The 27,905-nt window shown below is 41.2% G+C and overlaps 3 protein-coding genes across 8 annotated transcripts in view; 1 reads left to right on the plus strand and 2 right to left on the minus strand.

Annotated features, from left to right (window-relative positions):
- APPL1 (adaptor protein, phosphotyrosine interacting with PH domain and leucine zipper 1) overlaps window positions 1-3,636 on the plus strand; it is a 33,729-nt gene extending 30,093 nt beyond the window's left edge. For both annotated transcript variants that reach the window (XM_037019129.2, XM_037019128.2), the window contains one exon: window positions 243-3,636. In XM_037019129.2, coding sequence (XP_036875024.1) covers window positions 243-389 — 147 coding nt within the window. In that variant the 3' untranslated portion in view covers window positions 390-3,636. The remainder of the gene's footprint in view (window positions 1-242) is intronic.
- ASB14 (ankyrin repeat and SOCS box containing 14) lies at window positions 228-17,477 on the minus strand. The gene is made up of 11 exons (XM_073230744.1): window positions 17,403-17,477; window positions 16,693-16,833; window positions 14,946-14,996; window positions 14,375-14,511; window positions 14,135-14,293; window positions 11,193-11,438; window positions 9,004-9,175; window positions 8,020-8,563; window positions 6,263-6,416; window positions 5,324-5,524; window positions 228-350 (listed from the first exon to the last, which is right to left on the minus strand). The coding sequence occupies exons 2-10, from the start codon at window positions 16,821-16,823 to the stop codon at window positions 5,346-5,348; spliced, it is 1,773 nt and encodes a 590-aa protein (XP_073086845.1). The 5' UTR covers window positions 16,824-16,833; window positions 17,403-17,477; the 3' UTR covers window positions 228-350; window positions 5,324-5,345.
- The window catches only part of DNAH12 (dynein axonemal heavy chain 12), a 150,242-nt gene continuing 139,632 nt past the window's right edge, over window positions 17,296-27,905 (minus strand). For 4 of the 5 annotated variants that reach the window (XM_037019335.2, XM_037019337.2, XM_037019336.2 and 1 more), the window contains 5 exons: window positions 26,741-26,945; window positions 21,819-21,956; window positions 21,294-21,385; window positions 20,036-20,103; window positions 18,598-18,880 (listed from right to left, as the gene is read on the minus strand). In XM_037019335.2, coding sequence (XP_036875230.2) covers window positions 18,690-18,880; window positions 20,036-20,103; window positions 21,294-21,385; window positions 21,819-21,956; window positions 26,741-26,945 — 694 coding nt within the window. In that variant the 3' untranslated portion in view covers window positions 18,598-18,689. Of the gene's footprint in view, window positions 18,881-20,035; window positions 20,104-21,293; window positions 21,386-21,818; window positions 21,957-26,740; window positions 26,946-27,905 lie in introns of all 5 variants that reach the window. The other variant, XM_037019334.2, reaches the window with a different exon arrangement.

A 27,905-nucleotide genomic window follows, 5' to 3' on the forward strand; every position in this document is an offset into this window, starting at 1 on the left:
CCTGAAAGTGGTTGTTGGCCATAAAAATGGGGATGAAGATGAAGGAAATGCGGGCTTTTACAGGATTTCTAGAATGGTGCCCAAATCCATTACATTGGTTGGATGTAGTAAGTTTCCAGGATTACGCATACCTACTTACAGCGGAAGGACTGAAGTAGCTTTCAAATACGTATTTTAACTGCATAATTTTCCATTTGACTGCGAACAATTAACTCAGTTTCTTTTCATGTCTTTTCCCCTAGGACTTAGAAGAACAAAGCAGATTGATAGCTGCTTCCAGTAGACCAAACCAGGCCAGCAGTGAGGGGCAGTTTGTTGTCCTTAGCAGCAGCCAGTCCGAAGAGAGTGACCTGGGAGAAGAAGGAAGGAAGAGGGAGTCAGAAGCATAACTTACTTTGGCTTTTTGGTTGATATTTTCCCCCTTGGAATTTATTGACATATACTGTAGTGAAATGGCATAAGGTAACAACTGTGTTGAGATATCAAGGAGGAGACTGAAGTTTGTATTGCTTAACTTCATTTTTTAAAGAAAGATTGAACTTGATGACTTAGACTTGCATTGAATTTTATTCCTTAAAAGCGGTATACTACGCAGTAACATCAAATTCTACATGTCCAAAAGAAACCTGTTAATCTCCCTGAGGTAGACTGCTGGAGAATTATACTTGCTGAAGGCTTTTTTCCTCCAGATTGTGAACTTGTTATCCTGCATTATAACTGGCTGTGACCATAGAAAATCCTTTATTCTTCAGCTTCAGATATTCAGGCTATGACTGCCTTTCTTTCATTAGGAACATTTTGCCCACAGTGAGGAAGCATTTGAGAGAATCAGTTCAAAGCCCTTTATATAGGGACTTCTACAAGTCTGCAAATGTTTTAACATTATTAAATGTGCAATAGACTTTTATTAAATAATGAGAACAGATTTTAGACATAAGGTTTCCAGTGATGGGGGGTGGCACTGATTTCAGGGGACTCTTGGCGTGCTCGCGCTTCTCTGTGTACTGTCCCTGATGCCAGTGGGGAGGAAGCCGAAGTGTCTTCTGTTCAAGATTGATGAGGCCCTTGGCGTTTCCACATTCTGAGTTCTCAGGTTGGGACTTGAATTATTGCTGCAGAGCAGTAACGGTTAAAATAAGATTTTGGAATTTATTAAAAGGGAATGTTTTTTGTTCATACACATTTTAGATTAGGATTTAACATGTAAAAAAGATGTTACAGGATAATACATTGTATTTTCTGCATTGTGTGAAATAATTTTTAAGGAAAATCAAATGACAATTCAAGAGAAGTTCTATAGCAGCTGTTTCCTGCTTAAAGTAAAAATTCCGAGTTTAATTTAGAAAATGTAATCTTTTAAATTTCAGACATAGCACAGTATTTTCATAATTCCATGTTTTGATAAAATACTGATCACTCCTTTATATCCATAAAGGCAGATAGCTAAGATGAGACTAGAATAATTTGCACTAATTATTGTAAATACTTGTACTCTTCAAATGAGTAAAAGTTCTAATTCCGTGAAAGATAGAAATGGAATGTGTGGGGTAGGAGAACTGACCAAGGAAGGGTTTTAGTCTGGTGCCAAGGGTAAAGTGACATTTCTCGACTGCCTACTTATATGTCAGAACTTGATTTTTTTTCTTTATTCAGATTACAGACAAGTTAAATATATTGAATAAAATATTTTATATAGTCATACATTTAACATTTTCAAGAGATTTAGCCTAGCCATTTAGCCACTGAGACTGATCTTACAAGGGAGAAGCATTTTATTCAATACAGTTTTTTTCTTATTAGTTCTCAATTAGGAGTGGCATCTGTTTTGGTTCCCACAACATATTATACCCACTGTTTTCTGTAGGAATGGGATAGATAACTGTATCTAGCATGATGATATTTTTCTCCATGTGCCAAATGAGTAATAGTTATTTCATAATCATTATTCTAAAGCCTTATTTACCAAACATACAGTGAAAGAAATGTATGGAATACTTTTTGAAAAAAGTTCTTGTGCTTACTAAGGAGAATGCTTTCACAATTGTCATTCCTTTTGTAGAAGTTGCTAATTCTTCTGTGGCAGCACCTGACTAGTCATAGCAGGATCTGCTTTTAAGACCCTTTTAAAGAATTAACTTTCTGTTTAAGTCGTCACCTCACTTCAGATGGAATTTGCCATCGTACAAGGAAGGTGGTGGGCACTGAGAGGCAGTTCTTTTCCTGCTAGGCAGGTCCTCTGCATGGCAGCCAAGTGCTGCCCTTTGTCAGCACCTGCATCAGAGGTGGTCACAGGTAGGCTAGAGTTAAGGATGAGGGAGACTGGTAGTTCCTTGTAAATCATGTTTTGATAGGAATTTCCACAGTAACACACCATTTTCATAGGTCAGCAAAACGCACTCCATTGCCAAATAGTAGTCATGTTGGGTTTAAGCATTTTAGATGATTCAGCTTCTGTTCCTTTACTATGTAGAACTTTATTTAAGCCTCAACTTTAATAAACTCTCCTTTTGTTTGAAGGCTGCCCATCGGCTTCTGCATAATGTTAAAGCTGATCTTTGTTACCCTCTGAAATCCCTTCTAGCACTTAGATGCTTTGGTGGTAACTGAATTAGATTATGGGATTTTTTCTAAAAACCATCAAGTGTAAGTTTGAATCTGAGGAAGTAACAAACTGATTCTTTAAAAGGGAAGAAATTAATTCTGCTATGTACTCTGCTACCTAGATGAACACTATTTTTGTAACTATGGTAATGAAGTCAGTAGATAGGAATCCATTTGCCCTTGAAAAATCTGCTAACAAGAGACTGAACAGAATCCCCAAAGCTACTTTAGTTTTTGCCACGTCGACAATGATTACTTTGTGTTTAATTTCAAAAGAATTCTCAGGCTCTACCATCTAGGGGTGGTAAGTTTATGCTGCCTTAATTCTTGAGAAAGGACAGTAGGGAATGCATAATAACTTTCTATGTACTATATATAATCTGTGTAGTAAAGGCACCTGGGTTAATTTTGAATTAGATACAGGAACTACAAGTACATACGGCTGGAATCTTACTATCAGTGCTGACAGGCCCTAAGACCCCATGTATTGTAAAACCTCCTGCCCCCTGAATAAAATGAAATTAAGAACTTTGGTTTTGACAACCACCTCCTAGCATTCAAACTATATTTTAAATATTCAAACACCAACTGTAGCAAGCAAGCCTCTCATTTTATTTTTAGTAAGTTTGGCCTACTTGAGATTTTGTTCTGCATTAACACGTAAGGATTTGAAACTGGAACTATATACTTTTTAACTAATCTTTGTGGCTGAACTCATGTAATTTACTTCAGTTCATAGAACTTGGGATTAAGTTATAACATGTGAAACGGCTTTGTGTATTTGGTGATTTTGTAATGTAAGTGAATTGGTTAATTCTTAGTTCACTGATACTTTAATCATGCATATACAATTAAAAATCATGCTCTGTTTCCCTTTAGAATTGGATTTGAAGAACTTTATGTAATGGTGGTACACGTGTGGGGTGAAGAACTTCTTTTTTCTATTTGTCAAAATAGGTATTCCCTGACAAAGCTTCAGGAAATAACATTGTTAGGAGATTTTTAATGTATAATAAAGTCTGTGATTTGTGTGTGTGTATATATATATATATATATATATATAGTCTTTTTTGGTATGAAATATTTGCTATGTACCAAGTTTTATTTCTCCAAATAATTTCAAATGATGCTTATACAGCAACTGGACTTTTTCTTAATCTGTTATGACACTGTAATTACACATCTAGCCCCACTGCAATCCATAACAGCTAAAGCGAAAAACAAAAAACCCCTCACTTAGTAATTCATCCCTAGTGACTTTTTTCTTTTAGAAAAATAGACTTTTCAATAATTACCCTATACCTGTTACTGACAATGTATATTTGTTACATTTGGTCCTTTTTAAAGAAATTGCTGTGACTTAAAGGGGCAGGTTCTTGTGCAGACCAGCTTACATGGCTTGGGCCTGTAGTTTTGCTACTAATGCATATGCATCCCCTGTGTGCTGTATAGTTTCCTATAGCATTTACTTACCAAGTTACTGGTCATTTCTGTTGTAATTTTGTTTTGAATTTTATAAAAACTTTGTGAAGGTTCAGGGAGTGGCCGAAACTGACTTTAAAATGATGTAATTTATCTAAGTGCATGTATATCTTAAATATATTTGTATATTGACATACATATAATCCACCACTCACTTATAAACAGATATCACAATTTGATTTAAAATAAAAACTTTTCACGGCCAGCTAGTTCGATTTTTTTATGTGAAAACTGGATCTTTAAAGGTAATTTTAAGTCTATGCTAACTGAAATAGTCTATACAGCCATGATCCTTACATCAGAAAGAAATCATATTTCCTTAAGTTGGACTGCATTATTCTGCCACAGAAGGATGATCTTAGTTTCAGGGCTGTAGCTGACGGGGCCTGTGGTGAAGATGGACAGCATCCTCTCTTTTCCCTGTCAGTGTGCCATCTAAATGCTACATAAGCGTGGCTGAATGTCTTCTCCGTTTCTTTCCTCACGCCCCACACACAAAAACGTGCAGATTAATATACACAGAAATAAAAACTTAAACTAACATCTTGCAACTGCTTCTACCAGTAAGCCCCTCCTATGTGTCCAATACCAGACTAGGTTCAGTACCAAAATCATAAGCCATCATCCATTTGAAAACAGTTTCTATTCCAGTGATCACACTGACCAATAAATGGTAACCTGTAGCCAGGGTTTTGTGGAAAGAAGGGACATAGATTTCCCTTAATGATGAAATTTAAAGTTCTCTTTCAGTTGACTGAATTACCCGAGCTCAGTACTGGACTCTACAAGGGCACAGGCATTAAGCTGGCCTTGGGACTTATGCACAAGAATAGCTAACTCACAGGTCATGTACTGGGGGTGCCAGTATTTTATTCAGTGCACTAAGGCTTTTATATATATATGAATTGCTCTATAAAAAGGATTACTGTTTAGAAACCTTGAATACATCAGCAGTGGCATCTATTATTTTGAGCATGTAGAAATTTTCTTACATATTCTTAATGTAAGATCAGTAATACAGTTAGAACTGATGTATTTCAGTTCACTGAAATTTTTACTATTTGGGTTTTAGTGTTTTAAAATTGCCTTTCAGAATGCCAGCCATTTATTGAGAGGCTAATGTTCACAGCAACTTGTTAAAGAATGTAGACTGCATTGATATTTTAGTTGCTAGGTAAGGTGAGAAATAGGAATCATGTCACAAGTCAAATTGTAAGAAATGCAGTTTGAATAATTGTACCTTTACATCCGTAACAGTTTGGTTACCAGGTTCCTGTGAGAATTCCTTGTCCGTAAAGGTCATATTCTTTGTAAAGGACATAAGCTTTCAGACGATTGGGTAATGGGAGAAATGACATGAAGACAGGGCAGCGCAAATGTAGACGACCCATACACTTCCGGATCTTTAGGCGGCACAGATGTTTTAGGGAGCGAGGGTTTGCTAAAATGAAAGAAACGCACATTATCCAGAAGAAAAAGAATTGGTTTCTTCTTTTTTTCTGTCTAAGGGTTGCATTAACAAATACATGTTATACTTAGGGCAACCAAGATTTTCACTAATGGAAAATTAAAAGGGAAACGGCTTATCACTTTTCATTGTTACCCTTCTTGTAGTAGGGTTTCAGAGCCATGTCAAGTGAGAGTCCAAAACGTGGCATCAGGTGTGGGTCTGGCCTATGAGATCTGAGGTCCTTAAATCTACATGCATTAATCTACATCCTGTCCCTCAGGGTCAGGCTGAAAATAAAGATCACCACTCAGAAAAATTAGGTGAAAGAAATTCTTAATTTGACTTACATGCTAATATGAAAGAATTTGGTTTGAAGGGTCATTTGATATTCTGTGCAGGTTTAGAACTTGGCTTTTTCTTATCCCTGCTTTTATTGCCACTTAACGGCTTTCAATTCCTGTGTCTACAGTGTTTCACAGGATTAGGAGAAAGGTATTGCCTACCTATATAATAAGTATTACCTAACAGATTTTATCTACTGGCAAGTGGTAGTAAGGACAAATTAAGTGTAGTTAATGAAGCCAGTAACTTGTTTTTTTAGAAGGAAAGTATTTTTCTTGGTTTCTTTAGGTAGAACTTTTAACCAGAAGGGAAGAATACCTACAAAACAAGTAAGAATACTATTAGTATTTTTGCTAAGAATCTTACACAAGAAAGAAAGGTACTCACTCAAGATAGAATGGATCTCTGACCAGAGCCCCTGTTTCTGGAGCACAGCTTTCAACTTTGAACAGATTTGAACTTGATCAACGTAATCAAGCATCACTCGGACAACCTTTCCAGACAGATGTTGCAGCCACGATAAAGTTATTACTTCACAGAACTGAGGAGGAAAATCAGAATGATGAAAACAAATGAAAAACTATCTATAGTTTAGCACAGTAATCAAAACAACACCAAACTCAAAGTCAGGAAACAAGGTCTTAAGTTCTTCATGTACAAACCAAGGCATTGAACAAGAAAATCTATTTCTTACCTCTGACACTGGGAAAATAACTATCAAGTCCTAAGCACCATGTTAAGATGTAACAGGGTGTGACTCACTTAATACCTATTACATCCTTCGGTTGGCTGCACGTCTGAAGTAAAAAATGCCTTTCCAGCTTCCTTGCACCTAGATGTGGCCACCTGACTACATTGTAACCAATGACATGTAAGTGGACACATGAGCAGCTCCCAGAATGCCCTTGAAGAAGAGCAAGGTGGGTGCCGTTTCCTCCCATCCTCCTTCCTGCTGGCTGGAATGTGGGTGGAGTTTCTCTTGTCAAATCATGGAGCTGTCCAATTAGAAGGCCGTTTACTTCTGGCCTTTATATGAGAAGGGAATGAGCCATCTTATTAAAGCCACTCTTACTTAGGTTTTCTGTCATTCACAATGTACCCCCACCTGAATGCTTGAGGAATATGATTTGTTTCTGCTGCTCTTAGACAAAATGCCCATGTAAAAAGCCAAATAGTATTATATGAAAAGTCAGTAAATGATAAGATGACATGCCTAAATGCCCTAGCCCTAGTTAATCATAAACTTTAAAACAAGCAATATTAAAATATTTGCTTTTTTCAAAGTGCCTTCTCCACTTACACCATTTTACTTGTCAGGGTTTAATAACATGAATTCCAATTATTAATAGTATATCTGTGTGTGGGAAGCACAGACCTGTAAGCTGAGGAAGTGGTGCCAAACAGCTTACATTTGTGTATTTGCTGGGGAGACACATAACCATTAAGACACTAAAAAGAAAATTCCTGGAAGTTAGTACCATAAAGGCAATGAACAGCATTATAAGCTAATGATGAGGGAAGGGAACTACCTTGGGTCAGGTGCGCAGGGAACAGCCTCTTTGAGGAGATAAGATTTGAAGTGAGACCTCAAGAGTGGCAGCCATTTGCAAAGTCAGGGGAAGAACTCAAGTTGGGGAAAACGAGTGGCCCATGAGGTGCTGGGGAAGCAGGAGTCTGTGATGTGAGAAGAGCCCAGGGAAAAATGCTGCAAGGAGGGAGTGGTCAGCTGTATTTGTGATTCTTTTTTCATCAAAAAAGTGACCGAAGAAAACCACTGAAGTGTTAGAGCTGAAGGAGAGAGCCCCAGACAGGTACACGTCTTGGAAAGCCAGAAGCATTTAGCTAGATAACTCAGTCCTTCAAGGGAAAAGCATAGCTGGCTTATAACACTACGTTCGTTCCTCACAACCTTGCTCAAATGTTGCTTCATTTGTGAAACTCCCTAGGTAGACTTAAAACACTTTTTCCTCTGCACTTTCTGTGCCTTGTATGTCTTCCTACTATTGTGTTTATTTTATATTTATCTTGTTTAAATCTTCCTAACCATAAGCTTCTGGAGAGAATGGGTGGAATATTATCTATGGGTAGTACAGGGCACCAGTAATGGCTACGTAAGGTGGTACCAGCTGATACTGCACACTTACCATAGTATCTTTGATAACTGTAGGTGTCCAGCCATCACAAGTATAGAAAGGATGAACTTTGTTTCCATGAGGACAATCGAAGCATCGCTCTGTGTCATACCCATAATTCAACAGCATCCTGAGCATGACTTCATCTTTCAGCGTGTATTGCAGCGCTGATGGGAAATGCAAAGGGTTGACTCTGCAGAAGTAATTGACGTTGGCCCCATGGCGTAGCAGCAGACTGATCAGCTCATAGTTGCCCATCCTGAGGGCTATCTGGAGGCAGTTAACCGGGTCTTGATTAGGCAGAGCTCCAGCACTCAGAAGCAGCTTGACTGAAGAGAGGTCACCATTGGACACCGCAAAATACAAAGCTGACTTTCTGTGGTCATCATAGTGTTTGCGGATTCTCTGATCTAGCATGAAGTTCACATCAAACCCAGCCTGGATGAGGAGCTCCAGGCACTGGGGGTGTGCTCCTGCAGCGGCGCAGTGGACTGGACTTATGCCACTCTGCTTAATGGCAGTGAAGTCCGTAACTGGAACCAAAACCTTTAGAGCTCTGAGAAAGAATTTCAAAGTACACTTAAAAATGGTTTTTGTTAAAATGGAGCATTAACTTGTTTATGACAGTTTATACTAGCACTGGATGGTATTATCAGGTGGATTTAGGACTGCCACCCAGAAACAGAATTTTTACATCCAAACGCTCACAAAACAAGTAAAGTTAAATTATACTGTCTGGATATAAAACCTAGAATCAGCCTAGTTGGTGAGAACTGAGGCTCCCCATACTTCCCTAGGACCTGATGATAGAATCATTTTATGTCTCTATGGGGGTCACACAGGGGGCCTGACTTGACCCCTTTCCAGATGGTTAAGAGTATCTTATCTTTAAAGGGGTGTTGGAATTGTTGAATCAGAGATGAAGACCAGAAGCTGCTCCAAAAAGCCCTCAGAGTTAGTACTATTTGTTGTTTGCAATAATGTAACTGAACTTACAACAAGTGGCCTCTGTCAGCTGCCACGTGAATGGGCAGGTGGCCTGAATTCTTAGGGACGTTGGCATCAGCTCCATGTCCTAGCAAGAGAGTCACAGAGTCTGGATTTCCTCCGCTGGCAGCTTCAAGTAAGATGGAAGAAGAATCCGAGGCCTGACCGAGAGGATTGGCTCCTACGAGGAGAGAGGAGTATTATGCAGACAGTCTTTAATGCTTCACCACTACCAAAAAACAAGTACTGCGCAGCCCTTGAGGAAAGCGCTAAGATCAAAGAAATCAACTACATACTTCCACTCTCACGTAGTTTATAACCTAGTTGGGGAGGAAATAAATGGTACAAGCAGTCTCTGAGTTTTAAGTTGGTTGAGCTTCAGAGTAATTTTACACGTTATTTATGTGGAACTACAAAAGCTTACCTCCAACACCCTTATCTACAGCATGGTACTGACAATCCTGTTGAACAGTTTCAGCACGTCATCTAATGATGTTACAGTGGAAAACACTATTTGTTCTATTTTGCCCTGTTCTTAGGGAGCTGCTCATAGCAAGAGACGCTGTGGTGGTCTTAGTTGAAGGAGGGGATGCTGACTGGTAAAAGGATAAAGTGTACCCCCTGCTGTGCCCAGTGCCACATGAGTGCTGTGGGCAGAGTACAGACATAGGCAGGGTGTCCCCCAGGAGACTGGGGGGCTGGGGCGGTGAGCAGGGCTGCAAGGTGGAAGACAGGAGCTCAGGGCCGGCCAGGACTCAGGCTTGGGAGAAAGGCTGGCATGTGCATGGACAAAAGAAAAGGAGCGTTCGGGGACATTCACAGCTCCTATAAAAACAGGGTCGACGGGACTTTAGTACAGACTCCATAGTTGTCAGCATGGGGTGGCTGCCCAAGAACCTGCTCCCAGGATACAAGAAGCAGTGTCCAGCGGGCCTCCGTGTAGGGAGTGTTCACTGTGTGTCGGCTCCCTTATGTGCACCAATTCCCAACAGCGTTTACCTCAGGCTGTTGTGAATATCTCCATTTTAAAGATGAAGAAACTGAGGCTCAACGACATTATGTGATTTCTCCAGAAACACTGCTAGTAAGCCAGGTGGTCAAGTCACTGTTCTTGTATAGATGAAGGATTCAGTATTTACTTTTGGTATTCCAGCTAATGACTTTAGATATCTCTGGTACTGCCATTTAAAACATCCTACTGTCTTACAGCCACTTACCAGAAGCTAGCCTCCCCTGTGTAGGAAAGATTTAGGGAAGCCTGAAAAACAGCAGGTTGTTCCTAAACGTAGCCATCTCTGCGGTCTAGAATACTGTGGACCAGAACCATTATTGTTAAAGAAAGACAATGTCTGGATACGAATGGGAAGGAGAATAAAGGTAATTCTAATATTGGAACATTGTTAAGTCTTGGTATAGATTTGCTTCTTTGAAAAAAAGCTTTTGAGACACGACATTTGTCTAACTGTTTTCAATGGGGTCTCCGCAAAGACAAGTGTGAAAGCTGTGTGGGTGGGCCAAGGTGTCTGCCGGTTAAGCCAGGATCCGCAGTGGCCACAGCTACGGCATATGGGTGGCCAGGGAGTGAAGTCCAGCAACTGGTACCGTTCCTACGCCCAAGTGTGAAAAAAGGACAATGCCTGACTCACGGGGCGTTTACAAGATGACATGAGGCAGTGTAGACAGCTTAATGCCTGGCGCTTAGAAAGTGCTGAGTGAGTGGCAGTTTCCCTTCTCTCAGTTTTGGTTATTACTTGAGGGGGAACTGGGATCCAAAGAGAGACAGCAGGACGAGTTTCCTAACAGCGAAAGCATCTGGTAACAGACCGCCCTACCTGGTGACTCAGTTTAGGCAGAGACAACATGGAGGGGGTGCTCTGGGGTCCTTCACTCTATGATTCTAGAAAAGGATGACAACACAGAAAAACCACCCTCTTAACATCATCAGGGAACATTAAGGTAAAGACTAACTGGCCTCCTAGTAACTTGAGGGAAATTACTTCACACCTAGTATAAAATATTCAATCTGTGACTATTTTACTATTTTTGGCTTTTCAGTAGCCAGTATCAACACATACTCTCATTAAGCATTTTGATTAGGCTTGAATAAATGTTAACTCGTTATTCTGTAGCTCCCCATGAAGAGTGTGCTTGGCTCGCACTACCCTGTGGTAGTGTGCTGACCATAGAGAGAACCTTGCCTTTCTGCAGGAGCAGTTCCATGACTTCGGTGTGTCCACATTGGGCAGCAAGTGCAAGAGGGGTGAGCCCACAGGAGCTCTGCGGGTCAGGCTGTGCCCCGGATGCCAGCATCAGCTTCACCATGTCCTGCCTGCCCAGCTTGGCTGCTTCATGGAGCACTGTCCGCTCGTTGGCACACCGCAGATTGACGTCCGCCCCATGGCTGACCAGCAGGGAGGCCATGTCGTAGGAGTCCCGCACAACAGCTGGGAAACAGGTACTATGTTCAACGGGAAATTAAGGCCAGAGTATCGTCTCAACTAGCTACCCTTCCATTTTCCCAAGGAAGAAGAATATGCCAGTGTTTTGTGTTTAGGAAACAGATTGTAAAATGAGGCATATGTCAAATGACATTAGCAGTATTATACACATCAACAGGTTACTTGCTTTTCTGTAAGCCTTGAGCAATTAATCGCTCACTGTCCCTGGCTGCTTCTGTGGCTGAAAAACCTAAAAGTATAAAAATTTTCATTTATCAATTTATGTTCTCAAAATGGAAATTAAAGTACCCAGAATGACTCTACAAGTGCTTGTGGCAGCTTTAAACAAAGAAAGACATAGCAATACTTAGGAAATTGTATTTAACCTCACACTCTGTTAAAATTCCCTTAACTGGCTTTTCTGCGTTTATGCTGTTAGTTCAGAAGTGGATGATAATCTTTAAGTCCTTAAAGATTCTAGCTTACAGTGCTGCAGAAAGCACTCTAACTGCTTCGAGATTGGAAACACAGAGTACCAAGGGCATTGGGTCTTTTTAAATTTACACAGGTGGGACTCGGCATGCCCTCTCATTCTGGAAACACATGCCCTTTGTTTTAGGAAATAGTTCCTTGACTTATTCATCAAGATACGCTGCCTCCACCTTGTCCAAAACATTCCTGTTACTCATACGCTGCTCCTCTTAGATCGTCCTGGTTTTCTTATTTCTCTTCTTTCCTATTTTCTATTTCTCTTCTTCTTCTGGAAGCTTTCCTAAACTGTATGTCCCAGCACTTTTTTTTGCAATCATATTTTTAATTTTTAAGAGCGTTTTTTGTTTTTTTAAATTTCTTTTGGTAGTGTTCTGTTATTTCATTAATTTTCATTAGTTTCCCTAAGGGAATTTATGATAATTACCCCTTACATTTTATTTTCCCCAAATAATCTGTTTCCTCCAACTTGTTGATCCCTGTTTGTTGAACACGTTTTTCAGATAGTCTCTTGGCTATCTGCTCATGATTAAGAATTGGGACTAAAAAGCTGACTGGAAATTCTACACACTAGGAGAAGCTTGTGGATGGGTCTTAACTGTAGGCTGTGTGCCTGGGCACTTGTTAGGGGAGCCCCGGCCCCAATTTCACTCTCTCCAGTTCTTTCTTCTTGGGCCAAATTCCCCAGAGAAGCTGCCTCTGGGAGGAAAGCTCTGGCTGCCGGCTTACCAGAATCCTGGTGCAGGAGGAGGGCTGGGAGTCTCAGCCTGCTTGGTAAATTCCTCCCATGGTTTCAATCCAGTCCTCCCGCCCTCCCTAACATCCCCTCGTCAGACAGCCTCTGTTTAAACCATCCAGAGAATGACTCTGCAGCCTTCCACTGGGGGCAACTATTGCCAGCAACTTCCAGGCCATCTGACAAAGCTGCACTGTGTCTGGGCTTTCCCCCAGCCAAGGTCAGCTTTGGCTTTCCTGTTGCTACTCGTCCATCTATACTTCCAGTTTTAAAAAATCACGTTGCCCATTGTGGAAAGCAGTATGGAGGTTCCTCAGAATGCTCCAAATAGAAATACCATTTGACCCAGGAATTCCACTTCTAGCACTCCAGTTTGAAAAAGACAGATGCACCCCTATGTTTATTGCTGCACTATTTACAATAGCCAAGATATGGAAGCAACCTAAGTGTCCATCAGTAGATGAATGGATAAAGAAGATGTGGTACATATACACAATGGAATATTACTCAGCCATAAAATAAAACAGATCCTACCATTCACAACAACATGGAAGGAGCTAGAGGGTATTATGCTCAGTGAAATAAGCCAGGCGGAGAAAGACAAGTACCAAATGATTTCACTCATATGTGGAGTATAAGAACAAAGAAAAACTGAAGGAACAAAACAGCAGCAGAATCACAGAACCCACGAATGGACTAACAGTTACCAAAGGGAAAGGGACTGGGGAGGACGGGTGGGAAGGGAGGGACAAGGGTGGGGAAAAAGAAAGGGGGCATTACGATTAGCATGTATAGTATGTGGGGGGCACGGGGAGGGCTGTGCAACACAGAGAAGACAAGTAGTGATTTTACAGCATCTTACTACGCAGATGGACAGTGACTGTGAAGGGGTATGTGGGGGGGACTTGGTGAAGGGGGGAGCCTAGTAAACATAATGTTCTTCATATAATTGTAGATTAATGATACCAAAAAAAAAATTAACAAACAAACAAAAAAAATCATGTTGCCATCATCTCCTCTCCTGTTCTTCCCATTCCTCTCTGTCTTTCCCCTTAAAACAATGCCTTTGCTCTCACTGCAGCAAAGACGCAGGAGGGGCGGGATTAGCCGGGAGTACTCAGCCTGCCATCCTCACCCAGCCACAGAGTACTTCTTCCTGCTCGACTCCCTGTTTGTGTTTCTTATAAGAAACAGAAGGACTAACTGGCTCAACTAAATACAAGAAATACATAAGTTCCTTACAAGAACTACAGAATTAATTGGCTCAACTAAAGCATTGTGCAAAATGATCAGCTCCTAACTGGGCAGAGATTTTTGAGTCAGGCCACCCTGCAGGCCAGCCTATGGTCAGTGTCCTCACTGTCAGGTACCCGTGTCTGGTCACAAGAGTGGCAGTGCTGTGATTCTCCCCAGGAAACTGCCTCTGGAACCTGTCGGCCCAGAGGAGACTCGCCCCACAGATGATGTGCTAATTTACCTGTAAGAAGAGGAGAGTTGCCTTCGAAATTCTTGGCATTTGGATTATAGCCATTGAGAAGGAGAAAGCTGGCATTTTCTAAGAGGCAATTGCTGACAGCCAAAAAAAGAGGTGTTTCACCCTTGTGGGTGGTTTGCTCCCACACACTGGGTTTTGAAGCTGAAATAAAGCCATTAGACCACACAGGTTAAGCTACAGAAATACATTTGAAAAACATCAAGAGTTATAAAGTCTGTTTACCTTTCAGGGTTATTTCCAAAATGTTCTTATTGAGCTGCACTGCAGCCTTATGCAAAGGAAGCCAGCCCGTCCCATCTGCTTCCTCAAATGCAGAATGGTACTTGGTCAAGTGTGACAACGCATCTGCCTCACCTGTTAACAAATCCCATGAGAACAGATTCACATTTCACTCACATACAAGGCAGCCTGTCCTGCTGCTGAATTCCACCATCAAGGTTAGTTGCTCGAGACAACAGAATTCTGGCACCATCTTTTATGAAAGATGGAATGGCATAGGACAGCCAAGCGGGAGGCCCTTCATCTAGCATAAGGTAGCCCCTGGGCCTCGGAACACCCACCATCTTGTCACTTACACGGAGGAGCCCAGAACTCTTTGCTAAGTTGTGCTGAAGTATTTTCTCACAGGAAAGGCCACACCAGCCTCTTGACAATCAGCTGGGGACCCCAGAGTGTTCAGTGTTTGGGAGAACGTGCCCCTAGGCTTCCTGAACTTGGAGCTGAAATTCAGGGCCACTTGTCACCGTCCCATCTTACTCGCCAGAGGACAGAAAAGGAAGAGTACTTAACTGCTGCTATTGTTTCAACTATCTTCTTACAGTCAGCGCTCAAAAAGGAACCAAAGCTGCAGGGAAAAAACACTGACATGTAATTCCAGAACAAAGGAAAAGCTAAGGCATTCGGTATAAAACAAAAGGACGGTACAAAAGGAAAGGTATGGACTCTTATATGAGGCAATGACGGAGGCTTAACAGAAATGCCCGAACACCAGCGGCCCGTAATGCGAACCGGGGACCTCCTCCCCGCATCTGCCCCCTTGTTAGACTGCCAGTTCCTTCAAGGCAGTGCTGTGTGACCGCATGGCTCACGGGAAGCCCCAGCCGGTGTTGGCTGGCCTGAAGCAAACCTGCCCAGGATGGAAATGAACCGTTATCACATGGCAAAATTTAATGGCCACTTGGTAATGTCAATGATTCTAGCGAAAATTATCATTTAAAAAAATTGTAAATAATCGTGGTGTGAGTTTTAAAAAATGGCCATGGTCCAAATTTGTGCTCAGAACAACACTATGAGCATTTTTTTAAAGTAATATTTTTATTAAAGTATTTTAAATAAAGTTTTCAAGCTCAACTACGAATTTGATATTTTAAAATCTTGTAAATAAGGACTATTACCCTCCCATTTTTGGCTGGTCAATGAACCCAGCACGAAGTGAATAAATTCCCTAAGACAATATGTCCTATTTACAATTGGACAATTACATTCTCTCAAACATTTAAAACTGTACTTAAGGATTTAGTATGGTATTACTTTTCTGTGGCTGCTGTAAGAAATTACCACACATAGTGACTTAAAATAACCCAGATGTATGATAGCTCTGCAGTTCAGAAATACAAAATGGGTCTCAGGTATATCCTGGTTGCTCGTTCCTTCAAATGCCTGACCAGATTAGCAAGCCTTCCTAAGAATCCCACAATTCTGGCAAGTTTAATAAAGGAGATGTATAACTACAGTCTATTTTAATTTCTCTGAAACATTTCAATGCTCAAAATCTCTTACGCCTTTCAACCTAAAATCATGACTTCAAAGTCAGTCAATGAACTTAAAATTTTTAATCATGACGTAAATGTAACAGATAATCTAATGAACCCAATTTCTTTATAAAACTAAAGATTATTCCTAAATTTAACACAGAAGTGCATGAATTGTGTGGTAAAGAGCAGGGACTCTGAAGCCAGGCTGCCTGGCAGTTTCTCAGGGGGCTGTGGTTGCTGATCAGCCAGAGGCATTTGACCAGGTGGGGGCTGTGGACAATTGCCGCCTCTGGGCAATTCTCTACGCCCACCGGGGACCCACAAAGTCCTCTCAAGTCGCCACAACACAACTCTGAAGCCACAGCCTTCAGAAAGGGTTAGTGTCTTCTGGGTTTCAATATACCTAATTCCTCCTTCTGACTCCAGTAGATTAATGCCTGGACCCTGCCCCACCAAACCCACTGAGGTTGTCTTAGCTGGAATTATTCATTGCCTTAGACATCCCAAAGACAAGATGCATTACAGCCCTTCCCCTCCATATCCTCACGTATTTCTTCTGATTTCCAGCCTGAATCACCTTGCCTGGATTTGCTGCTCATCTCCCTCAACCATTTTCTTTACTGCCTAATTAAATTCTGAATCATTTCCAAATATTTCCTGTCTGGTCAGACATCAAGTCTCATAGATATTTAAATGACAGTTCTTGGGATTCTGACCCTCTCTCCTGTTTTTGTCACAACACTCGTGTCCTGAGAATGACAAATCCCAACTGTTGGACCGTTTCACCTCTCATCCGCGGGAGGCTGCTGCGCAGTCCCCGGCCCTTGCAGGCTCTGTAAACTCTGCTGGATGGTGAGCTGGGTATCAAAGTCGTCGTCCGTGTCTTCACCGCTGATGTAATTATCCATGTGAAACATGGGCAATCTACTTTGAAGTCAGAATGAGTGAAAAATAATTTTCCAGTTGTGAAAACACATCAACTGCTTAAAATTATAAATGAAATTCAAAAAACCATAAAACCAACAGGCTGGATAGATGAGGAAAATTCTAAATTTAGAAAACAAAGACATTAACATTTTTTTCAATAAACTTTTAAAAGTTTTCTGAACTGCCACAGATTCAACATACATTAGTTTCCCTGAGTGGCCATTTATTTAAAAGTGAAAGGGAAGAAGTCTTCCTGTGTAAAACATAGCTCAGTGCCTTTGTAACGATGAAAATGCTCATATTTCTCTACTTTAGATGTGGCTTACGAGCTTTTCTCAATGATTGCATCACTCACTCACAGGAACATCTTTCCCACACACAATATTTTGGTTAGTTAGTAAACACTAAAAATAAACATGATAGGAATAAACATACTCTCACAACACGACGTAACACGAGTAGTGATAGTAAAAACCAATGTATTTAATGAGGCAGTATCTCAGTGGTTTTAAAAGAACATTTCAGTTTTAGCACAGAATAGGCTTGAAAACATACCAAAGACTTTTTACCTTTTGTTTTATCCTTCAGGGCAGCACTGAAGTGTTCACCGTTAAAGATTAACACATTAGAATTTTCTATTTAGGATCTCCACTGTCCTGTAGGAACCATTCCATTAATAGCTTTACTATAAATACTTGATCATAAGACAGTCTGGCACATTCTCCTTGCTTTTTATGTGTGGTTTAGCTCTGTTTGGAAACATGATCTCTTTTCTTCACTGCTATATTCATTAAATTTAAAGGATTAAACAGTTTATTCCTGGAATAAAATGCTTTTGCAGGTTGGCTGTGTGAAGGGAAATTTACTCAATTTTAAGGCTTATGCATATAGCCACTGCAAACCAGAATCAATTTTCCACTTGAGAGGCCACTCTGCTCTGACCCACTTATCGAAAACAACAGTCCCAATGGTCCTGATACATTGGGTAGCTGCACCCACATTTTCTTTGGGTTATAGAGCTGCAGCCTGAAGTGTCCTCAGCGAGCAAGAAATCCTAAGGAAGGAATTAACTCCACACAATCTAGTAAAATTTCAAGTATGATTTGGTTTTGTTGAAATGTTTAAAAACTGTTAATGTACATTAATGTTGTCAGTGCATACTAAACAAAATTAACTATTAAAAATAACAAAGAGACAACTTGGCATTTCCAATTAAATATGAAGCAAATGCCAGGAAACACAACCCCACCACCACAGGTGTGTAGGACGGCCCTCTAGCCATCTTACTGCCTGTGTATGTCAACGTCGCCAGTGCAATTTCTTTTCCTTGTCCAAAGGGTTCTGTAAAAAATGGAACTAATGTTTTAAAAGTGCGACGTAAGGAGTCCTGCAATTGTTTTAACATCTTCTGTATTTACAGTTTATTTATGTATTTGAAATGTTCGTGTATAATCACTTCAGGCAGGTGAGCAGAAAGGAAACTATAACTGAAGCTGAAGAAATGACTTACCACTTGTGAAAAGAGATATTTTCTGGTATTAAATTCCATCCAGCTAATCTCCCCAAATCTGTTTTTCACATACATATTAAACTAAAAAGGGGAACTGACTAAAATTTCAAAGATTTTTCATATGCCTCAAAGATACATTTCTTTTCATGTTTTCCTTCCACAGGTGTCTGTGACCCCAGGGGCCCACGTGGAAGGCAGGTTCCAACCGAGGCACATATGTCAGGAAGAACAGTGCACAGACCATGCAGAGACCGTTTACCATATACTTGGTTTTATAACACATCTACATGGAAGTAAGTGAAGACATATTTTTTTTCCTTCTTTCAGATGTTTACATTTGTCCAAGTCAGTCATCCAACTGACAAAGCAAAGCGACCCCACGCTTGACCCAGTGTTGAGTGAGTTGGTCCGTTTTTAACAACATCGCAATGACAAAGTTAGTAGAATGTCCTGTAGTGGAAAGAGTTCCTTTACGTTCACTCGTCTTGTAGAGGGGACACACATAGGCATTTGACTTCACAATCTCAGTCTTTTTAGCTTGGAGAAAAAGACAAACAAACAAAACTCCAGAAATATATTCATTTGGTAAAGAGCAATCAGCCACCAGTACTAAAAGAACAATTCATCTCTTAAGAAAATGGCCAGTACTAAACCTAAGACCACGATTATGGTATTTGAACATCTTACAGTTGATATATAATTATGGTTGGGAAACAAAGCAAGTGATTTCATGATGCGTGATTGTAGGTCTAGAGGACAGATACTCATTTTAAAGCCCTGATCACTTAGCGGGCATGAGAATAGTGAAGAAAACGAGAGAAGAGCAAGAAGGGAAGGCAGGGAAGCAGCAATAAGTTCAGCATGAGTAACGGGGGAGAGGCCAAGACAGAACACACCTGCTTAGAGCTAACACAAGAAACCCATGAATTAGAAGCTGAAGTTACTATTTGTTTTCAGCAGGTTATTACTAAGCAAAATACACCAACTCCTACTGCTCCCAGAAAGAATCTATATTCAATCCTTGAGGAGCCACGCAGGAATAGGAGGACCCTTTCTGAACTCAGGCCACATTTCTAATGGTTACAATGGAATTGCATTAATAATGAAAATACTCGAGGGGTTGGGTGGTGATTGTGGGTGATTTGTAAATGTTTCCACCCATTGTTATTTGAGAATAAAAAATGAAGAGAAGAGAAACCAGAAGCATGAGGCTCATTTGTGCAGAGCTGTGGGAAAACGCTGACAGCAGGAGGAGGGAAGGGCAGGGAGCTTTCCTGAGGGGGTGTGGCCTGCAACGTCTGTGCCCTGGGGCACCGGGCGGGCCCCTGGGCCCACGAAGGAGTGCTGAATAGCCAGGAATCTGTTGCTAGCTGGAGACTGTGTCAAGCCTCTATGTGTCTCTGAGAGGTGTGTGTGCAAAAGCCCTTCAGCATCAAAATATTCATGGGAAGCTCTAGACTGAGAAACTAGGGGGAGAGGTGAAGAAAATGGGTAAGAGCAAGAAGAGGCCAGAAAATGTTCCTAAAATAATATAAATGCAACACAAAAAGGTGGGGGAAATAATGTATTTCCCATGTAAAAATTACAATTGAATAAAAATTCTAATAGGTTTGGGCAGAGTCTTATCTGGGGAGCAGTTAGTGTCATTATCGTCCCTAACACTCTAAGAAGTTGTGCTACAAGTATATTTACTTGGTTGTATCCATATGATGGGCATCAGGTCAAACAGAAGTTTGGGATGTTGCTCAGCAAGCAATCCACTGTGAAGAGAAATTGGCATGTTTATTAGAAATAAAATGAAATGTGCTTCTTAGAAATTGCTACTTACATACTGGCTTTTAATACAAGAGCAGGGAAAGAAAGGTTAAACAAAACAAAACAAAACAAAAGAGGAAGCAATGAAGAATTGAAACAAAAGAAAATTATGAAAGGTGACCGTACTTAGGACAAATAACAATTCTTGCCATTTTTAAAGTTCTGTTCACGAGGCAGCCACTGTGCTGTCATATTTGACCCTCACAATGGTCTCGGCCCCAATCCTAGTTCACAGATGGGGAGTGCAGGGCTCAGAGAGGTTCAGGACTTTTCTTACAGTAACACAGCTCAAGTGCCAGAGTCAGCATTCAAATGTAGATTTGCCTATCTAGAAAATGCAATTTCTTTTCTCTGTGCTATTACGTCTTTGAAAGAAGGAGGGAGGAAAGAAGAAAAAGATGAATCTATATAAGGAAAAGTTAAGAGAAATGTCCACAGAGGGATGAAAAAGAGATGGAAATAATCGAATGGCCTAGCTGCAGCTTCTCATAGGCTTGTCTTGGAATTCTCTCTGTGGAACCCCCTTCTTGCTCCTCCCTAAGGAAGTTCTGGCCTGGGCCTTGAACCCTCCCTTGAGAGGAGAGCTTAACCCTGGCTTGGTTGGATGTTGTCAAGCCTTTCAATGGATTATTAATGAGGAGGGCACCAAAGGAACTCTCTCCCCTTCTCCCACCCCTGTATATTCTACACAGGAATCGCTTAATGTCCTAAGCTGGAAATTCAGTGTCCATTTAAAATATTTATTATGGAATCAAAATACTAGATAAAGTCTCCACTCACTAGTAGGAATTGGAACTCTACTGTAACTGTAAATTATTTTAAAAGCTCCTATGTATTACCACATGGAAGGTAACATTTATAAAACAGAAGCAGCAGGAAAATAAATTCAACTAACTTTTCCACGAGCAAGACCATTGAAATGTTAACAGAAAGTTGTTCCAGGACTAAAAATACACACTCCTCGATTGCCCCCGCCTGAGTAATGACTTCTGCTAAGAATTCTGATGTTACTTCCTATTTGCCATTCCCCTGAGGAGGCCTTTTGGTTGGGGGGAAGGGGCGGAAGGGGGCAGCAGCTTATCTTACTTGTGATTCAGCTAGAGTTGAAGGGGTCTTTGCAGCTGAAACTACTGACCTTGCTCTATCCCAGCGTGCTCCGTCCAGGTACAGCCCATGGATATAAACGCCATCCTCAGGCGCGGTCTCAGATGTGTCAGAAGGAATGACCTGGGGTAGAAACACACACTAGTAACAATCTCCCCAGACACTCGGTCTCATAAAGGAAGTATCAGCTAAATCTTCAGAACACATGCAGGGCAACTTCACTATATAGAGGCTTGGTAAACAATATGTTTTTTCAGTAGTAAATGTTAAAAATGTATAGTATGGTTCTTTTTGAAGCATCTTATTAGGTTTTACTGTACCCAATATTATTTTTTGCTAAAACAGAAGAGCAGAATTGGATTATTTGAACTGGACATTGAATTATATAAAAAGTTCCATCACAGAGATAACAAGACAAATATTACATACTTTCTTCATGAAATACAAAGAATGGAAAGAAATCAAATCGTCTATAATGTGCTATAAAAATATAAATACTGCATATCCCCCTTGCTTAAATAATGATAAGACTGTGGAGTTTAAGGAGTTACTGTACCTCAAATTCATATCCTAGTAGGTCAATAGGGATGGTATACTTTCTGGCATAATTCTGCATAGCTCCAGTTAAAAAGGCTTGTGTGAAAAAGAAACCTGAGAGCCAAAACACACAAGGTTTTCCCGAATTAAACCAGTCCTACAAAGGGAAAACAAAATGCATTATGTTCGTTTCTCAGTTCACCCAGGTGTCCCGACACACAATTCCCGGTTCTGCTGGTGTGTGTGCTGCCCACACGGGCCACCGAGGAAAAATTCCCTGACACCAGACACACGGACTGTCTCAGCCCTCCTACCTCTTTTCCCTTCCAGGTACTCTTCTGGGAAAATTCAAACTTATTTTAACATTAGGCTGAATAAAACAAAGTTTGAACGATTCAGATCTTCTGCACAAAGCCAAACGCTAATTATGTGGGGCTTTATCAGGTTACTTAATTGCACTGGAAAGCACCCTCCTTGAGGCATCTCTCATGCTGACTCAAGTCCTGCAGGCCTAACTGCCTGCAGGCCTGCTGCCCCTCCAGATCATAACCCTCCTCCGGGAGGATGTCTGTGTCTTCCTGCTCACACAAAGCCTCAGTTCTGCGGGCATATCACTCTGTGCACGGTTGGGATGGGTTTGGCATTTCACATAACTCTTCAGTTATGTACTAACTCTTCAGTACTAACTACCCCACCAAATGAAAGTCTAAACACCATAGTCTATTTGAGAGAATTCACAAGCTGGCCCCAAAATGTATTTCCAGCTCTATCCCTGCATTCTAATCAGATCAACTATTTGCTGGTCTCTTCTTGGCACTGGCGGTGGGTGGGGGGGCATCTGTTGTTTTTCTGCTCATCTGAAAGTGGCACCTCTCATTCATCCCTTTGGAGGATGAACCCCCCTACATGTTCCATCCAAAAAAATCATATCATCAGCAATAAATGCTAAAAAAGGCATTTGATAAAATTCAACAATTTCTGGTTTTACAAATGATCCACTTTTGCTGAATGCTTACCACATACCACGCAGAGTGTTACCCTATGCGGTAAGTGGGTGAGGGGACAGAGGCTACTCAGTGGCAACTCTTTCAGAGCCTAAACACCTAACACCCCTATTCCATACAGTTTCTTCTGTTAAAATTGTAAAAGGGTGAAAAGGTTTGGCATCCCTGCCCCCATACTGTATCTGTCTCTTTTGCTGCCTTCATCTTTGGGTCAAAGAGTTTCTTCTCAGCCATACACACAGTCACGTTAATCATTAGAGGAATTTTGCTTACAGCTCATTTTTACAAATAGCCCTGTTACCCAAAACTTGTCTTCCCCCAAGGAGACAGGCAAGTATGTATAAAAATAACAACTGTCCTGTCAAAGATTTATAGGAACTTCATGGCCGTTAGAGTAGTTACGGAGCAGGGAGGGACACGGGGACTTCAGCAGACTGCTGTTTACTTTCTAAACATTCCATGTAAGGTGTTACTGAGGGTATGTGGAGTGAGGATACAGATGGCAGATCAGCAAAACCAGCCAGCTCCAACATGGAGGAGGAGCTGGCCCAGAATTCACCCCAAAACACATTACATGCTGATTAACAGAGTAAGAATCAAGCCTCCCAGAGCCATGACAGTTCCAATAAGAACCAAATATAGTAAAAAAAACTGCTCCCCTCCACCAACCTGAGGGTGAAGCAAGCCAGAACCCCAAGAAGACCACACCTGTTCCCTTAGGAACCTAACCCATGGCCGGCAAAAAAGATGGCAGAGTAGGAAAGCAAGGTGCAAACCTCCTCACACACATACACCAAGGAAATGACAGCGAGTATAACTAACCCTGAAAATGACCCAAGGACTGCAGAACAGACTACCTACACATGGGGAAGAAGAGAGGACCACACAGAGAAGGGTGAAATGGCAGAGCTGTCACCAAGTGGGACCCAAGCTCTTCCCCCATCCCATCCCACAGGCAGGAGGAAGAGGAACACAGTGGGGAGGGGATAGGTGCCCAGGAACTCTGCACACCTGGCCTTGGGGATCTGCTCTGGGAACACGAGTCCACACTGCACTGGGTTCTGGTGATTAGCAGGGCTGTACACCAGGGAGAGATGGAGCTCTGGGATGCTGAGACTCCTGCCACTTGTGGAGGACAGGCACGCTCCAGTGGTCCCACTGAGACCCAAAGCAGAGGCGGCAGTCTGAAAGATTTGCCAGCGATGGGAGGGGAGCCAGGAGGACAAGGGTTGAACAGAGCTCTTTCTTCAGGAGAAAGAGCAGGTGGACAACACCTCCCTGGCCCTTCCTCACTCTCAGGGGAACCAGATGCCCCCAGCTCCCTAGCTGTGGCTCAACCCCCAGACATCTCCCTGCTTATAGCCGGTACATCAGCCCACTTGGCCCAGCCAGCAGCAGTATCAGACTTTGCTGCCTGGTGGGCAGAGGGAGGCTCTCCCAGCTTTCCCAGCCCTATCACAGCTCAGTTGGGGAGGTACCTGCAGGAGCCAACTCCAGGAGCTCCTTTCTCCCTGCTGGTGGCCACTCGCTAACATAGCATTCCTGCCCACCATGAACTCACCCTGTACCACACATCCCATTAACCTTGCAGCCCAGCCACTGCTGCAGCAGGCAGAGGGCAGCCCCACCCATAGAGATCCCAGCAGAAGCCACTGCTCTGATCATAGCTGACTGGCTGGCAGAAAGAAAGGTGGCCCTGCCCAGTGCCCAACAACAGCAAACTGGGACTCTACCGCAAAGGAGAACCAGGCACTGGAGAGTAAAGAGTCTTCAGCTTCTGGGCACCACAGGATGCCTTCCTCATAAAGCCACTGCTGTCTAGGCCAGGAAGCAAAGCAGATCCATCTAATATAAAGGAAAAAACACAGAAACCCTGACAAAATGAGGAGGCAGAGAAATATACTCCAAACAAAACTACAGAATGAGACACCAGGGCTAAAGAAAAGGGGGCAAAATAAAACAAAGGTCACTGATCTTCTTGATAAAGATTTCAAAGCAACAGTCATAAATATGCTTACTGATCTGCAGAAAAGTGTTGAAGATCTCAGGGAGGAATTCAAGAAAGAGATACAAGAGCTGAACTCAGAGCTGAAGAACACAGTAACTGAAATGAAAAATACAATGGAGGGAATAAATAACAGAAGGCAGGAGACAATAATGAGATGGAAATTAGAGAATAGAAAAACAACAAAGCTGAAGAACAAAGAGAAAAATAATGTCTAGGAATAAAAGAATGTTGAGAGAGCTGTGTGACAACTCCAAATAAAACAATATTTACATAACAGAGGTACCAGAAGGAGAAGAGAGAGACAAAGGGATAGAAAGTCTCTTTGAGGAAATAATTGCTGAAAACTTCCCCAGGTGGGGAATGAAATAGTCACCCAGGTCCTGGAAGCACAGAGAGCCCCTAACAAAAGGAACCCCAGGAAGATAACACCAAGATACATAATAAATAAATGACAAAGATTAAGAATAAAGAGAGGGTATTGAAAGCAGCCAGAGAGAGGAATCCTAACCCCCACTTGGTGAATATTCATCTACCTTTACATGAAAAAGTCTCCCTATTGTTTGCTTGGCATGACTCCACTGGGTCTCCCAGCACCTAACTCTTGTGTGATTTTTGCCTTGCTCTATACTCTTATTTTCCAAAAAAACTCCTAATGGTCAACTGCTTTTTCATGTCTGTTCTTGAGTTGTTTCTCACAACAAGACCAAGAGCCCATCTCCAGTAACAGCCAAACCTATGTCGACATGAATCAAATAACCAAGGACAAGGAGTTTCACAACCTTCCTTAGACCCTTGCTGATGCCCACATGTCCAGCGTTGACTGTTACCCCCTGACCTCAGCCCACTCCTGCTCCCCATTCTGCTTCCCCTTCCCTGGCATAAAAGAAGCTCCAAATCAACTCTCAGTTAAGATGGTTCTTTAGGACCTCAGTCCTCCATCTTCTTGGTCTGCTGGCTTTCTGTAAAGTCTCTTTCCTTGCACCAACACCTTGTCTCTTGACTTACTGACCTGTTGAACAGTGACTGGTATGAGCTTGGACTCAGTAACATAATCTATATGAAAAGCTATAAATTAACTTTTAGGAAATAGTCCAAAAGAAAAATGGGCCACGGAGATGGACAAGTAATTTACAGAAGAAAATACAAATGGCAAACACACATACCAAAAGAAACACAAATTGAAACAAAACAATACGGCTGACCTATTAGACTGCAAAAATTAAAAAGGTATGTATGAGAAAGCCTGTTTCTCCACATTTTCACAAGCATAGGCCATTTTATTATTAGCTTCTCCAGTGAAACCAGCCTATGCATAATGAAAAGGCAATGAACATTGAAAGGTTATGTGCCTATGTGAATTTCCAGGAAGCATTTTTGGGGCTCTCCCCACCTCCTACCCCTGCATAAACATCAGCCATAGAAAGGGGATCAAAGCAGCTGGGAAGGAAAATTAGTGGCCTGCCCCAAGCATTCCTGTCCTCTGACCATTCTTTCTGTGTTTTGGGATGGGGGTGGGGTATAGCTCTCAAAGTACTCATCTCTTCTGGGTTCTGTAAGATAAGAGGTAAGAAGCACAGCTTTTAAGACAAGGCCAAATATTGATAAATTCAAGCCTCAGGCTCTTTTTGGGGATTAACCATCAGAACTAAAATCACAAGACCCAAGTTTGTAGTCTCCTTAGAATCTTCAAAATTATAATTGTCACATATTACGTGGGTTTGGGTAAAGTAAAATTTGAATTTTCTACTCAATACTTTGAAATATGTGTAACTTTCACTTCCTAAAATTTTGGTTACATGACCATGAAACTACTAATCACATTCCATTCAACTCAGAGATGTTCAGTTGACCAGAGCCAATATCTATTATCTCCCCAGTCAACCAGGAAATAAAAATAAAATTATTCATATCTTACATATTATCTTTTACCTGTAAAAAGTTCAACCGTGCTAGAAAATCTGTGATGTAACTTCCTAGGGGTTTGAGACTTGGGTATGATCGTTTGGCCCATATTTCTGGAACTTTTCCAACAAGTAAACTGCCAGAGAGTGCCTCCAATGCAGAATCCATTACAACCACGCCCTTAATAGCTTTTTCTAGGTCCCGTAGAGTGTTACGTATAGTTTTAATTAAACTGCAAGGGAAGACATAACGTCATCACCATGTACATGATGCCAAATATCAACATACAGATTTTACTTTATCCAGAAGAAGAAATATCAGGGATCTATTCACTGCTTTATGGGAGTGTTTCCCAAGATGTTGTCACTTCCCACTTGGGTAACGTAAGGGAATTTTAGGTGATACTTAGGTGATCATTTTTCATTTTAATCATTACATACTTTTCTTTAAATATAGAAAATAACATAATTAGCCTATCAAAATTGTTTCTTTCTGGGTTCAGGTTAATTTAAGTAAAGAATGATTTAAGGAAACCAGGTAAATAATGTTACAGCTGATAACAGAAATATGGAAAAGGTTATAAAGGTGTTATGCAATGGCTAAAACTTGGGAAACACTGCATTAAAACATAAAGTGACTGTTCATTTATACACTTCCAAATACTCTGCTCCCACGTAGGCCCAAACTGCTAAGAACACCATAATTACACAAGAAGTGAAGATTTTAGGCTAGAAGCCTGCGCAACTGAAAGATAGTATTATGTTGTTACATGTAAACATATATGGTCTTTGCATAAGAAATAATTAAGGCAGCACAGTGTTTTAATATGTTTTATTTAAATATGTCAACAAGTCTAGAAATGGAAATAAATTTGGAAACACTTTAGAAAATTCATAACCAAAACAATTCACCATTTGTTAAACCAGTATTAGATCGTAGAAAATTCAAATGATAAATTTGAAGCAAATAATTTGCTATCATGGGGCACCTAATCAACCTAGACTGGGCTCAGGAAGAAAAGGGAGATGTATATGGGTCAATTGGTGGAAAAATGACTAAAGTTGTGACCATACATAGGCCTAGTTAATGCTCATTCTGTCTTTAGTTGCTGAGAATAGTAATGAATGGGTGAGAAATTATGACTAGTGAATATTTTAACCAGTAAAAAGAGATTTTTTTTATCATCATTTTT

Source organism: Manis javanica, chromosome 3, assembly GCF_040802235.1.
Source record: "Manis javanica isolate MJ-LG chromosome 3, MJ_LKY, whole genome shotgun sequence".
In the NCBI taxonomy this organism is placed as follows: domain Eukaryota; kingdom Metazoa; phylum Chordata; class Mammalia; order Pholidota; family Manidae; genus Manis; species Manis javanica.

Excerpts from the sequence above, each read along its gene's own strand:
- ASB14 (XM_073230744.1), bottom strand. The coding sequence starts at position 16,823 with ATGTTTCACATGGATAATTACATCAGCGGTGAAGACACGGACGACGAC. Across the intron at positions 14,512-14,945 it reads AAGATAGTTGAAACAATAGC|AACAGGTGAGGCAGATGCGT; the intron begins AGCAGTTAAGTA and ends ATGGGATTTGTT. Across the intron at positions 6,417-8,019 it reads CAGTTATCAAAGATACTATG|TTCTGTGAAGTAATAACTTT; the intron begins GTAAGTGTGCAG and ends TTTCCTCCTCAG.